Source organism: Diceros bicornis, chromosome 13 (assembly GCF_020826845.1).
Source record: "Diceros bicornis minor isolate mBicDic1 chromosome 13, mDicBic1.mat.cur, whole genome shotgun sequence".
Taxonomy (NCBI): domain Eukaryota; kingdom Metazoa; phylum Chordata; class Mammalia; order Perissodactyla; family Rhinocerotidae; genus Diceros; species Diceros bicornis.
In genome coordinates this window covers 46,271,609-46,286,299 of record NC_080752.1, presented here as the reverse complement: position 1 = coordinate 46,286,299, position 14,691 = coordinate 46,271,609, and the positions used below count along the sequence as shown (strand labels likewise).

At 42.3% G+C, this 14,691-nt stretch overlaps 1 protein-coding gene across 2 annotated transcripts in view; it reads right to left on the bottom strand.

The window, feature by feature from the left end:
* ZCCHC17 (zinc finger CCHC-type containing 17) overlaps positions 1-14,691 on the bottom strand; it is a 57,660-nt gene that overhangs the window by 41,477 nt on the left and 1,492 nt on the right. Inside the window, exons 1-2 of one of the 2 annotated variants that reach the window (XM_058553495.1) lie at positions 8,597-8,615; positions 6,014-6,134 (exon numbers count right to left, since the gene is read on the bottom strand). In XM_058553495.1, coding sequence (XP_058409478.1) covers positions 6,014-6,079 — 66 coding nt within the window. In that variant the 5' untranslated portion in view covers positions 6,080-6,134; positions 8,597-8,615. Of the gene's footprint in view, positions 1-6,013; positions 6,135-8,596; positions 8,616-14,691 lie in introns of those variants that run through there. The other variant, XM_058553494.1, reaches the window with a different exon arrangement.

The following is a 14,691-nucleotide window of genomic DNA, read 5'->3' as shown; positions in this document are numbered from 1 at the left end:
ATCCAGGAATGCCCAAATCCCACACTTATTAAAATCCCCAAAGGAGGTATATGAACAAAAAGTAAACAGCAGAAAATCAGGTAATAAAATTACACTTTATACTAGCTGGGACTGGGGCCTCCAATCCCAACACAGAGAACTTTAATAATTTGCAATGGATCACATAGGACATCCTTTTTTCCTAAATTTCAAATCAAACCAGACCATACAGCCTGCTCCATTTCACTCCAAATCAGAGTCTTGGGTTTTATCAAGACAATTAAAGAAAAAGCCCACACACAGACATCTGATAGAACCTGAAAAGATACAGAGAGGAAAAGAGTTGTCCTAAAGTCTTTTGCAGAGTGACCTAAGATGGAGAAGTTAGAGGCTTGATGTTTCTATGTAATATGTAATAGCAATGAAAGGCCCAGAATCCTCTAGGTAAACCACTATCCCAGACTACCTCTCCCTCTCCCTCTCATCTATCCTCTAGCCCACCCCCAAACCTGTGGATTGGGATTAAAGTTGCCACTACATTCTAAATTTATCACTAAATTCATTATTACTTGTAAAATATTCAATACAATCTTACACATATAAACGCTATTTTTTTCAGTAACTTGAGTTAGTTGTTTCATCTTGGGCAATCACTGTTTCAGCTTCATCATAACAAAAACAAGGGGAGTGAATAAGACAATCCCTGCCACACTGCTATTCATTAATATATACGCAACACTCACTAAACGCAAAACACTATTCAAGTGCTTTACATAATCCTCCTGAGACCATATGATGTTGGTACTATTATTATACTCATTTGATAGATGACAAAACTGATGCATGGAGAGACTAAGTAACTTATCCAATGTCCAGAGCTAGTAAATAGCAGAGCTGGGATTCGAACCCAGTGAGTCTTAACTACACTAGAGCTGCTCATGGGTTCCCTTTAACTATAAAATTCTAAAGGCCGAAAGCAATGTGACATTTGACATCTTATCTGCTCCTGGCAACAAGCTTCGGAAGTATATATGGATATACACCTGAGTGTATATATATGGATATATATATAAGTATATATGGAAGTATATATGGTAGGTCCCCATGTTGCAGATGAGGTGGAATAGTACAGGTGTAGAAAGAGCTTTGGAGTGAAAGATGCGGCTTCTACTCCCAGCTCTGCCACTTCTTACCTGTGGGATCCTGAACACAACTTGCCTTTCAGGACCTAAATTCCCATTTGTATTCACTTTGCTGCTACAGATTCACTTTGCTGTAATGATGTACATACAGTACCTCACACTTGTATCTGGCACCTAATGTACATTCAAAAAATTATAGCTTTTTAATAATTTACAGTCCAAGACACTGAAGCAGAAAAAGGTTAGTAACTGGTGGAAAGGCACACAACTAACTTAGATACAAGAGAGGCACAGAACCTTGGTCCCTTGGCTTAGTCCAGTGCCTCCGACCTCACCAAATATCATTATTACTCACTTCCATGTTAGGATGGGAATAGATAAAAACTCCCATTCTTCTCATTTTTTGAATGGGCACTTGAACTAACTCTCCAAGATACAGCATTAAGAATGGGTTAAGAAACAAAGTTCACAACTCCTGTTTTACACTGACTCATATGCTAGGCTGGGGCAGTGACCAGGCAGTCCTAAAGAAACAGTACAATCAGGCAGATACTAGTACTTAAAATCAAGGCAAGGGGGAACTGGACGAAGGACGTCAGAGATTAACTGGTCCAGTCTCGCCATTTTTCGGATGAGGACAGTGAAGACCAGAGACATGAAACGCTTACTCAAGTCCATAAAGCAAGCTGTTCTCTGTAAAACAGGGCCACATGGATAAAGAAGATAAGACTTTAAATTTTTAATTACCATAAAAGCAAATGCTTCCTTTCTGGACTAAAGGCACTTTGGCTTTTGCTCCAGGGTTCTAGAAAGAGGACTGAGATGTCTCATACTGTATAATAACATTATTAAAGGGCATAATTATCTAACAAACTTAAAAGTAGCATCTGGAAGTTGGAGCCCAAATCACCTTGCTGCTATATTTTAAGACAGTCTCACTTTTCAATCCTGTTGCTCCACTGTCACATCATAATCTTCTGAGGAAACATTATAACAGACCTTAATTTGGCCTCTCCCAAAAGGAAAGGTTAATGTGCTCCAGAATGGAGGCACTCAACTGTTCAGTTAGGAAAAGGCATTCTTGCCTATTTCCAGCACCAGGTGTTTCCATCACTGTGTCTCCTAGGGTGCAGTCAGTTGAAATTAACAGAATGGCACCTGCTGTAGATGATCACACAGTCTGCCTGGTGTCCCAAGAATAATTAGTCAAATAGCTCAGGGGAAAAAATTCAGTAATTATCTCAACTGAACTTAGGGCTTGGGTAAAATGAATTCACCATCTTCAGATTAGAGGTTGCATTGGCCTTGAGAACTGGTTATCCCCATAATGTAAGTGAGAAAGTTGAGGCTCAGAGACATAAGTTACTTGTCCCAAGTCACAAAGTTAGAAAGTAGCATGGCTAGAACAGAAGTTTTTTGACTTGTAATCCAATGCTATTTCCACCTTACCGACGCCAATCTCCCCTCAGCATTTCTTTGGCTATGGCTGGGCTGAGCCAAATACCAACTCCCACTGCTATGCTTCTACCCGCTACCATGCTGAATGGACTCCAGCACCAAGATGCCTCTCAGAGGATGGGAGAAGGATGAATATTGGCTTCTCAACTATTCGGTCACTGGGCCCCTCAGCCCTGCTGAGCCTGCTAAGAGAAGAACTGCTGGTTAAGGGCTGCACCACCAGCTTCTTGAAGGACAACTGGTCCTAAGAGGCTTGGGTTCAACTTTATTCAAACATGTACTGAGCACCTATTTGCAAGACACCAAGTCAGGTACTGCGAAATAAAAACAACTTAAAAAAAGGGATGCCCCGCCTATTTTTAAATGAATTTGAAGTAATTACCAAGATACATGAGACAAAGCATGGCCTCTGCTCTCCTTAGTAACTCACTATCTAGTGCAGGAGACAGACACATACATAAGTAACAATAATGCACGACAGACTGTGATAAATGCCATAACCAAAGAACAAACAATGACCATGGAACAACCAGATTTACCATCTACCTTCCTCCTATACCCCAATTCAGTCAAAAGAGTTCTTTTATGGGTCTTTTGGTTCCTCCATGCATTTATGTACAGCTGGATAATCCCAGGTACAGGTTAGCAGAAAGTACACTTGAAGAGAGGACTTGATTTAGAATCCCAGCTTTGCCATTTATTAACCACTGGGCAATTAGTTAACTTTTGAGAAGAGTTTCCTTATCCATAAAATGGGGTTAACAATTTCTTTGAAGAGAATCAATGACACAGAATGTGTGACAGTGCTGACATACAATTAGGCTTACAAAATTTTTTTTGAATTTTAATGTAACTGAGTCTTCTTTGTAAATATTAGGCACTCATTAAATGTTTGTTGGATGAATAGTTTGAAAAAGTTTCTTCTTTCCAATTTATCAAGAAGTTTAGGGCCGGCCCCGTGGCTTAGCGGTTAAGTGTGCGCGCTCTGCTGCTGGCGGCCCGGGTTCGGATCCCGGGCGCGCACCGACGCACCGCTTCTCCGGCCATGCTGAGGCCGTGTCCCACATACAGCAACTAGAAGGATGTGCAGCTATGACATACAACTATCTACTGGGGCTTTGGGGGGAAAATAAATAAATAAAATCTTTAAAAAAAAAAAAGAAATTTATCTTTCCCTAATTCCAGTCACTTCTAAATCATCATTTTTCAACATGTGCTCCTGAAATACTAAGCTGGAACTATAAAGTTCTCTCTGAACATTCCTGTAGCCCAGCCATCTTTGATAGTAAAACATAAAACCTACACTAATTCAAGCTCCATCTCACTTAAGAAGGAGCTGTAGGAAAGGAGCCATTTGAGAACTCTGAGTCAGTTTGTGGAGGGTAGACCGTGCTTGTCTTTCTTTTGTGCAACACCTGACAAGTGAGAGCTTCATGATCAGAAAAGTCAACTTCACCTTCAGTGCTACCACTTCCCTTTTCTGAGCGCTGGTACCTCACCGACCTTTGGGGATACCACGGGCCTTAGAAAAAGAGGACCAAGGCTCTCAAGAGCAGAATTGTTTGCTATTTGTCACAATGTTACCCTTTGTATCTTGACTGTTATATTACAAGTTGAGATCAACTTAACAGAAGTCAAGAGCCACAATTATCTATAACCAACTGACAGTCACAAAGTCTGTCCTCAAAGGCCTCACACAATTAGAAGATGAAACTTTCATCAACCATAAAGCAAGCATGAATGCCATAAGAAAGACAGGGCTAAAATACCACAGGCACTCATAAAGATGCTGAAAACAATTTTTTGGCTCTACTTTTGCTCCAAGAGAAGGGAGATAATATTAATGAATTTCTACTATGTCTCAGGCACTGTGTTTTTTAGATGATAGCTTATTTAACCATCATGGCAATACTGTAGAAGTAGTTATTATCTCCACCTAACAAATGAGGAAACTGAGGCTCAAAGAGATTAAGTGACAGTTTCAAGACTCACACAGTTGGTAAGTGAAAGAGCTAGGACTAGAAGCCAGGTTTTGTCTGGTCCCAAAGCCTCTGCTCTCTAAACAAATACAATGCGTTCTCCCTCAAAAGTTGAACGTTATTCAGTCATCAAAGATGCAAAGACTACCTATTATTTTTTAACCACCTACCTGGGATTGAGATTTACAACAGTGAATAAAACACACAGGGCTCTGTCCTCATGGAGTTCAGTGTTTCGTGAGGAAGACAGATATTAAACAAGCACACAAATAAATACAGGGTGAGTCTATTTATTTATGGTGGGAAAAAGATCACTGAGGAGATGACATTAGGGCTGAGACCTAAAAGACAAAGAGAAGTTGGTGGGAGAGGGGTAGTTAGAAGCAACAGCATGTGCAAAGGTCCTGAGAAGGAAGCAAGCTTAGAATGTTCAGAGTTGTGAGGAGGCCAGCGTGGCTGGAGTACGAGTAGAGAAGAACAAAACAACATTGTCAGAGTAGGCAGGGCCAAGTCATGTAAGGGTCAGGAAAACGAGTCTGGATGCATTCAAGGATAATGAAAAGCCTAAAAGAGCTGTGAGAAAGCAGCACAGTCCAATCTGTTTTTAAAATGGTATTCTGGGCCGGCCCGGTGGCTTAGCGGTTAAGTGCGCGTGCTCTGCTGCTGGTGGCCCGGGGTTCGGATCCCCGGCGCGCACCGACGTACCACTTCTCCGGCCATGCTGAGGCCGCGTCGCACACACAGCAACTAGAAGGATGTGCAACTATGACATACAACTATCTACTGGGGCTTTGGGGGAAAAAATAAATAAATAAATAAAATTATAAAAAAAATAAATAAATAAAGGCAACCAAGAGACCTATTTATAAAAAATAAAATAAAATAAAATAAAATGGTATTCTGGCTGCAATGTGAAGAAGAGATTGGAGAGGGACTACAACAGAAGTAGGGACCCCAGTAAAGGCCAGGCAAGAGATGAAGAGCTTGAACTAATGGGATAAAGAAGTACACAGACCAGAGATACATTTAAAAGGTAGAAGTGACAGGACTTGCTGATGGACTAAAGGGGGAGGGAAAATCAAGATCAAATCAAGAGGAGAAATCAAGGATGATGCCCAGATTTCTAGCATGGGTACCTGAATGGATAGTGGTTCTACTTGCTGGATGTGATGGAAAAGTCTAGAAGAAGCATAGATTTGGTGAGAAAATCAAAAATTCAGCTTAAAACATAAATTAGAGATGCTGTAAGGTATCGAAATGAAGATGTCAAAGATGCAATTAGAAGTCTAGACCTTAGAGGAGGTTCACATGGTAGCAGACACTCCACAAGCCCTTTCCGTTTAAACAGTAGTGCTCAAGATATTCTGAAGCAGCCAGGAGCTCCAAACCCACTGCTTTTCACCCTCAATCTATGCTTAACATAAATGGCAGATTATCAAAGCCAAAAGAATATACCTCTCCTTGGAAAATAGTGTAGAGAGCAGGCAAGTTCTCCATGGTCTCGGGTCTTCCTGAATTCATCCTTAATGTTCTATGGCTCCTCCATTTCTCCTCTGCTAAAGCTAATTCAAGTGTCCTGTCACGAAGAAAAGACAGACAACAATGTGAGAGACATCTTCATTAAAGAAGAACTGTGCAGACAATCCACAGCTAATCTCTACAGAATAATACCATTAGATTTAACACCATGTACTTTTATCCAAATCTCTTTTGTCCACTCTAATTGTGGGGAGGTTTGGAAGCCTTGATCTTATTTCTTTTCAATTTGATACTTACCCAAGGCCATTAGTCTACTTTTTTGTTTTTTGTTTCTTAGTTGCTATTCTTTTGCCAAGGGAAGCCTTTTGGGTGTGTGGGTGGGTGTGTGTGTGTGTGTGTGTGTGTGTGTGTGTGTGTGTGTGTGAATGAATCTTAAAAAGGGGAATAATAATAGTAACAAGAGCTAACTTTTATCAAGCACTTACTATGTCCAGGCACTGGGCTAAGCACTGGACATCCAACTTCTCATTTAATCCTCAAAACTCTCAAGATGTAGGTTCTATTATTACCATTTTTTATAGATGAGAAAACTAGGGCTTCCAGAGGTCAAATTCCTAGGCCTATGTCAAAAAGCTAGGAAATGGTGGAGTCAAGCTCTGGCTGACACCAGACTCCACACTGTTAACCACTACGGTAGGCATTAAATCTGAAGTGATTTCAAAAAGAAAGAGAATAGCTTACTTGTTTCCTGATAAAATTGAGAACGCACATGCTCATTTTAAAAGTTCAGACAGGGGCCGGCCCGGTGGCTTAGCGGTTAAGGGCGTGCGCTCCGCTACTGGTGGCCCAGGTTCGGATCCCGGGCACGCACCGATGCACCGCTTCTCCGGCCATGCTGAGGCCGCGTCCCACATACAGCAACTAGAAGAACGTGCAACTAGGACATACAACTATCTACTGGGGCTTTGAGGAGAAAAAGGGGAAAAAAAGGAGGAGGACTGGCAATAGATGTTAGCTCAGGGCAGGTCTTCCTCAGCAAAAAGAGGAGGATTTGCATGGACATTAGCTCAGGGCTGATCTTCCTCACACACATACACAAAAACAAGTTCAGACAATATATTAATAATGAAAGGAAAATCACCACAATTCAATTTTATTTATATGCTTTCAGACTTTTTTATACGTTGAAGTGGTTTTTTAGTGGAATCACGAAATCATTAATTAATAGCCATTTTCCTACTTAATATATTTTAGCAATTCACACACACACCTTTAATGCCCACATAATAATCCATTGTTGGATGCACCAAGTTTATTTAACTGTTTATAAACCATGTTATAATGCAGATTGCAATTCAGTAGGTCTCAGTTGGTGTCTGAGATTGTACATTTCTTTTTTTTTTTAGCCCTGAGCTAACATATGTTGCCAAGCCAGCTCTTTTTTTGCTGAGGAAGATTGGCCCTGAGCTAACATCCATGCCCATCTTCCTCTACTTTACATGGGATGCTGCTACAGCATGTTTTGATAAGCGGTGCATCGGTCCGCACCTGGGATCTGGGCCGCAAACCCCAGGCTGCTGAAGCAGAGTGTGCGAACTTAACCGCCATGCCACCGGGCTGGCCCTAAGATTGTACATTTCTTTTTTTTTTTTTTTTGTGAGGAAGATCAGCCCTGAGCTAACGTCCATGCCAATCCTCCTCTTTTTGCTGAGGAAGACCAGCTCCAAGCTAACATCTATTGCCAATCCTCCTCCTTTTTTTCCCTTTTTCTCCCCAAAGCCCCAGTAGATAGTTGTATGTCATAGTTGCACATCCTTCTAGTTGCTCTATGTGGGATGCCGCCTCAGCATGGCCAGACAAGCAGTGCGTCGGTGTGTGCCCAGGATCCGAACCCGGGCCGCCAGCAGAGGAGCGCGCGCACTTAACCGCTAAGACACGGGGCCAGCCCCCGAGATTGTACATTTCTAACAAGCTCCCAGGTGGTGAGGCTGCCTGATCAGCAAGTCTTAAGAGTTCTGGAGTTGGAAGGGACCTTGGAGATACTCTTGCTCGGCCTTCTGGTTTTAAACAGAGAGGAAACTAGCAATCTAGTGGCTCTTAACCATGCCCCTTTACTCTGCTGGGTAAATCACTGCTACATAAAGATAAATCAAACGGTGCTGTGCTCAGTGCTCCCAATTATACTCAACATGTATAAGACTTGAAGTTCTATTTTCCTTCTTTTTATAAGCAAATAAGCAAATACTTTCTTCTCTCCTCAGCACCCAGCGCTCTCCCTCACTTTCAGATGATGATTTCAGGTCCTACTTTTGGAAAGTCTTCCTATTTGCAATGACCATCCATGTCCTGAACTGCCTCACTTGAAACAGAAATGAAAGAAAATCCTGTTAGCCTTCCAAATCTTAGTTGTAGTATCATCCTAAAGCCCAGGAACATCCCCATCCTTGAGTTCCACAGGACAACCTTGTACCGTATAATAAACTTGCCCTTTTCTGCTTACGTCAGCCAGAGGTGGTTTTATTACTTTACTAATAGCACATAGAGAGAATGGATGCATACTGTCAGTTCTTGAAAAATGGCTGAAGGGCCGGCCCGGTGGCACAAGTGGTTAAGTGCGCGCACTCCGCTGCAGCGGCCCGGGGTTCGCCGGTTCAGATCACGGGCACGCACCAACGCACTGCTTGGCAAGCCATGTTGTGGCAGCGTCCCACATAAAGTGGAGGAAGATGGGCACGGATGTTAGCCCAGGGCCAGTCTTCCTCAGCAAAAAAAAAAGAAGAGGATTGGCAGATGTTAGCACAGGGCTGATCTCCTCACAAAAAACAAATAGAAAAATGGCTGATAGACAGGTTAAAGGCAAGTATCACAGCCTGGTTGGATCCTGCCTCTTCCACTTCTCAGCTAAGCAGTCTCATCTCTAGTCCTTCCCTTCCCTCTGCCCAACATCCCTCACCTCAAAAAAGCATCCCAGAATAGAGGTTATTAACCTGAGGCCAACGGCTCTATCAAGAGACTTGAATTATCCCTCCAACTCTTGGAGCACTACTGAGGTAGAGAATCCACAGAGGCATCAGCAGCTAGGACATCTAAACTGAGCACAAACATCTTAGTCTACCACCTGCTCCTCTCTGCACAAGGTCATGGAAAGAGTAATAAAAGTGGAAACAACCTTAAGTTGTTTCTTACAGATTTCTGTTGTGATAAAGAGTATGAACAGCTAAGTTTAGGGCTCTCCTGTGCTCCTTCCGTAGAATAGTAGCCTGAGAAACCCTAAGCAATTCTTCCAGAAGGAAACTGGAATGCATCTTTGAGGGAAAGGCTGAAAAACAACAGCCACAGGTTTACAATTTCAGGAAAGTAGAGGGTTGCCACTTTTTAAAATGGGATTTAAATTTTTTTTTCCAATTATGTTCTATGGAAACCTAGGGTTCTATGATGATTATTCAGAAGCTCCTCAGTTACTTCAAGTTTATTTTTAAAAAGTCAATTCTGAAATATCTAGGGACCACAGAGTTTAAGAAGTAGGGCTCTAGGCCAACCAACCAGAGGAGAGCCTCCATACCAAAGGTGGGGGGAGCACAGCCCCAGAGAATCCAAAGTTGGGGGAGGTCCCACCCAGAGCAGTTGGGAAGCTAGGAGCCTCTGCTCAGCAATCAGGCAGAAGTCGATCATTGCGGATTCCCACTTGCCCTCCCGGCCTTGGCGTGGGCCATGCTAGCAAGGGGGAGTAGAGGTTACAGGAGAAGGGCCTACTTTTAATAGCGTATTCTGCTTTGATCCAGCTTACCTCTTAAGCTTCTATGTAAGATTCATTTGGAAAAAAAGGTCTGCTGCTTTAAAAAACTTTATAAAACACTGAGATAGATAAAGTCCAGTCAGACAAGACCATATCTGTAGACTTAAAAGAGCAAGTACGTTGTCAAGGATTGAGGTACACCATTCGGAGTTGCCTTGTAATAATTCTGAAAACAGAAAATCTTCCTTAAGTGCTTCGTTTTACTTGAATGTTTAAATAACTGGACAATGTAGGGAAGCAATAGGGACCCAGTTACCAGCTACCCACTTCCCAAAGCAAGGGGCAGAGGAAGGAAAGTACAGTGTGGGAACGGGAGGTGTGGCAGGGGGATGGTGACCCAGAGTGAGGCCAGAGCCTAGGTTGAATGAGAAGGAAATCTGCAAGGAAGAGAACCCAGTGTGCGGAGGAGCAGGTTCATGAGGGCGTCCACACACTGCGGCAGTCCAGAATGGGGAGTCAGTGCCCAAGCATGGAGAAGCAGAGCCTGAGGATTAGAGGTAGTCAGGCAAGGCTAATTTCCTGACTTTAGCAGTAATATGGTAGTTATATAGAATGTCCTTGTTTGTAGGAAAACTAAAGTATTCGGGGTGATGGGGGCATTAGGTCAGCAACTTAACTCTCAAATGATTCATTAAAAAATGTTATTTGTATTATACCTCCATAATTTTGTGATTGTTTCAAAGTTTTTTAAAAAAATGTGCATGCAATTAGAAAAAAAAATAACCACATCCTGTCCTCCCTCCTCTCAAGCAATGAGAAGTTCATAAAACAATATTAAATTGGTAAGATACTTTATAGCCTCTTAGGAGCTTCACTTCACATGTCACCTTACTGATCTGGCCAATATGTTCACTGTTGTTGTTGTTTTTAAGTTTGTTTGGATTTATATCTGTTCTTGTTATTTCCAGTACTAAGTGGATAGAACCCTGAGAGTTAAAGGGATTTTAATTTATCTTTAAACATATAAGGGGCCGGCCCGGTGGTGTAAGCGGTTAAGTGCGCGTGTTCTGCTGCGGCGGCCCGGAGTTCGCCGGTTCGGATCCCGGGCATGCACCAACGCACCGCCTCTCAAGCCATGCTGTGGCGGCGTCCCATGTAGGGTGCAGGAGGATGGGCATGGATGTTAGCCCAGGGCCAGTCTTCCTCAGCAAAGAAAAGGAGGATTGGCAGATGTTGGCACAGGGCTGATCTCCTCACAAAAAAAAAAGAAAGAAATCCCTTGTCCTCACAAGTAAATAAATTAAAAAAAAAAAAAAAAAAACAAAACATATAAGAATCGAGGGGAGAATCAGTTGCTAAGTGAAAACAGTGGCGTAGGAGCAAAGGCAGAATAATGACTCTAGAGTTGCATTCTCAACCACTATTTTACACTGTCTCATAAAGAATTCACAGTCCACATCTAAATTTTGTAAAGTATAGCTCTAAGCCCTAACACTAACTAGGTCCCAACATTAGAGATTCCAATAAGGAGTGATCAGAGGGGCATCATTCATAGAGGAGGACACGATGAGCAGGGTCTGGGTTCATTCATTCAAACACGTAACCAACGGGGCCAGCCCCGTGGCTTAGCGGTTAAGTGTGTGCGCTCTGCTACTGGTGGCCCGGGTTTGGATCCCGGGCGCGCACCGACACGCCGCTTCTCCAGCCATGCTGAGGCGGCGTCCCACAAACAGCAACTAAAAGGATGTGCAACTGTGACATACAACTATCTACTGGGGCTTTGGGGAGAAAAACGAGGAGGATTGGCAATAGACGTTAGCCCAGGGTTGGTCTTCCTCAGCAAAAAGAGGAGGATTGGCATGGATGTTAGCACAAGGCTGATCTTCCTCACAAAAGAAAAAAAAAAACACGTAACCAAGGATCATTTCTTATTTGATTTTGTGTTCCCAGTGCCTAGTGTACAGCAGGTACCCAAAGTTTTCTTGAATGAGTGAACAGAGCCTTATAATGTGCCAAACACAGGTAGAGAAAAAGGAAGAAAGCATTCCAGTCTAAAGAATGTAGGAGAAGGGGGTCCAGCCCGGTGGCATAGTGGTTAAGTTCACACACTCCACTTCAGCAACCCAGGGTTCGTGGGTTCAGATCCCAGGCACAGACCTACACACTGCTCATCAAGCCCTGCTGTGGCTCCATCCCATACACAAAACAGAGGAAGACTGGCACAGATGTTACCTTAGGGACAATCTTCCCAAGCAAAAAGAAGAACATTGGCAACAAATGTTAGCTCAGGGCCAATCTTCCTTAAAAAAAAAAAAAAAAGAATGTAGGAGAAGAAACTGAGTTCCTCACAATATGCTGGATGGGTCAGAAGATGGGAGACTATCAAATGCCAAATTAGTGGCCCAATCTTCCTTCTTCCCACCAAATTTCTGGAGTGACTATCTTAGACAGATGCTTCTTCCTTTTTTAAACTCCAGTCATGGATCTGTTGAGAAAATGGTCAAAAGCAGGAAAGAGAAAGAATAGTAAAAAGAAAGGAAAAACACAAAACATGGACTCATAAAATGTGAAAGTTGAAAGGAATTATGGAGATCATTCAGCCTATTACTCCTATTTAACTGAAAATGAGCTAATAGAGGTCAGCTTGACAAAGGCTGCCCACAGTTAGCCACGTTTGTACTAGACCCCAACACCTGTTCTTACGCTACTACCCCACACTGTTCTTTCAGTCAATAATCCCTAAGGTCCTTTCCAAGCTCTCTAACAATAATAGCTAATATATGAATGCTTCCTATTTGCCATGTATTAACCTAAAAGCTTTACTTGTATTAACTAATTTAATTCCCTTTTTGACCACCCTAAGAGATAGGCAATTATCGTTGTCATTTTACAGATGAAGAAACTAAGACACGAGAGAGGCTAAGTAACTTGCTCAAGATTACAAAACTATCAATGATGGAGACAGGATTCAAATCCTATTTACAAACATTTTTTCTTCCTTTTCTAGATTATGAAATTCTTCCAAGCATGCCGTTGTCTTGCACATCATATCCTTCAAATCTCTAGAGCCTAGCACAGTGCAAAGCACATAGACATTTCTGTCTACTGAAATACTGAAGTACTTAATTTTACCCTACTTTAAACTACCAATTCAGCACATTTATTGATGTTTATATGTCAGGCACTTCATAAACCTCCTTCAATCCTTAAAGCAACTCTACAAAGTAAGTATCCCTGTTTTACAGGAATGAAGTAACTAGTACAAAACTCATAGCTAGAAAGAGACAAATCTTAGGCCATTCCAAGGGCCACACACACTTGCCACTAAACCACCCTTTTCAACACAGTTCCTGTCCTCAAACACTTCCTAGTTTGGTAGAGATAATGGTGACCAATTACAATGCAGTATGATCAGTGCTAAAACAGCAGCTAGGTTCAAAGTACTAAGAAAACAAGAGGAAAAGAAGGGCCTAGGGGAAGCAGGGAAGTTTAAAAGGTAACAACTGAGTGGGCCTTTAAGGATAAATGGAAGTCCTCTGGCAGAGAATACTGTTCTTTGACCTCATTAGAACCCTGATCTATTGACTTCTATTTTCTTCTAATCCATCAGCCCTCTCCTTTTACCTCAACTTTTCTCTCTTTCCAGCTTAGATTCCACAGTCTATCATTCAAACAACACCCTGAGTTCCCCCTAACTCTCTGTCATTACGGCTCACCTATCTGGCAGTACCCCCACCAGCTGCAGACACCAGGACCCATTCTAGCTAGGTTAAGCAGAAAAGGATTTATTGCCAGGTATCGGCTTACAAAACTACTGGAAGGGCTATAGGAAGTTCTGGTAGAACTTCCAGGAACAACTCCTAACCCAAAAAATAACACAGTCTTTGTCACAATCAAGAAAGTTATGGCTATCATTGCAGAAAGTCACTAAACCAGAAAGCTGCTGACTAAAGAAACTCACTGCCTCTACCATAATATTTGCCAGCAAAACTGGATGCCTCTCACACTCCTTCTCTCCACATTTAACTCAGTTCCAAATTCAATTCTCATCTTAGGTGCAAAGGAGCCAGGAAATAGTTTTTAGCACCCCAGACTTTTCTGTAAGAGAAGGCACATTAAAGGTGGGAATGTGTGTTGAGCAAGCCAAACCCACGGTCCTTGCCATATCTGCATATGTTTTCTCCATGTCTGCATTGAGCCTGATGTTGCTGGAAATAAAATATGATCCCCAACTTCATATGGGCCCATAACTCTGCACGACAATTCTACATCTCTCTGGTAAACCCATTCTCCCACACACTCTACAATGATTTTCAAATCTTCTGCAACCTTCTCAAATCTCTGACTTCCTCTCACTCTAAGTATATGATCCTATCTCCTACTTTACAGAGAAAATAAAAACCATGAGAAAGGAACTCATTTTACCAAAACCAAACATAAGAACAACCTATATCTACTGCCTTCACTTCCTTCTTCCTTTCTGTTAAATGGAGGACTGTCCATCTTCCCAAGGCTGCTCCCTCTAACTGTACTTTGCATCCCATCCATTCCCATGTTCTCAGAACACTATCAATGACCGAATTTGTCTCTTGTGTATTCAATTTCTCCATCGCCCTCTCAAGTGGATTCCTGGTGACCCCTCATCTCCTTCGGCTTCCACATCCTCTCCTCTCATTTACAATCATATGTATGAAAAACACTCTTTAGATTCACTGCCTCCGATCCCTTGCCTGAATCTTTGGCTTCTGGCCCCATCACACCAACAAAATAACTCTCGCTAAGGATACCATGAGCTCCACGATGATACAGCCAACACACATTCTTCAATTCTCGTGTTTTTTAAATTCCAGTTTCTGACACTGGCCATTTCCTTGTTTCTGAGACAACATTCCTCTGGTGCTCCTCTCTAGCTCTTTTT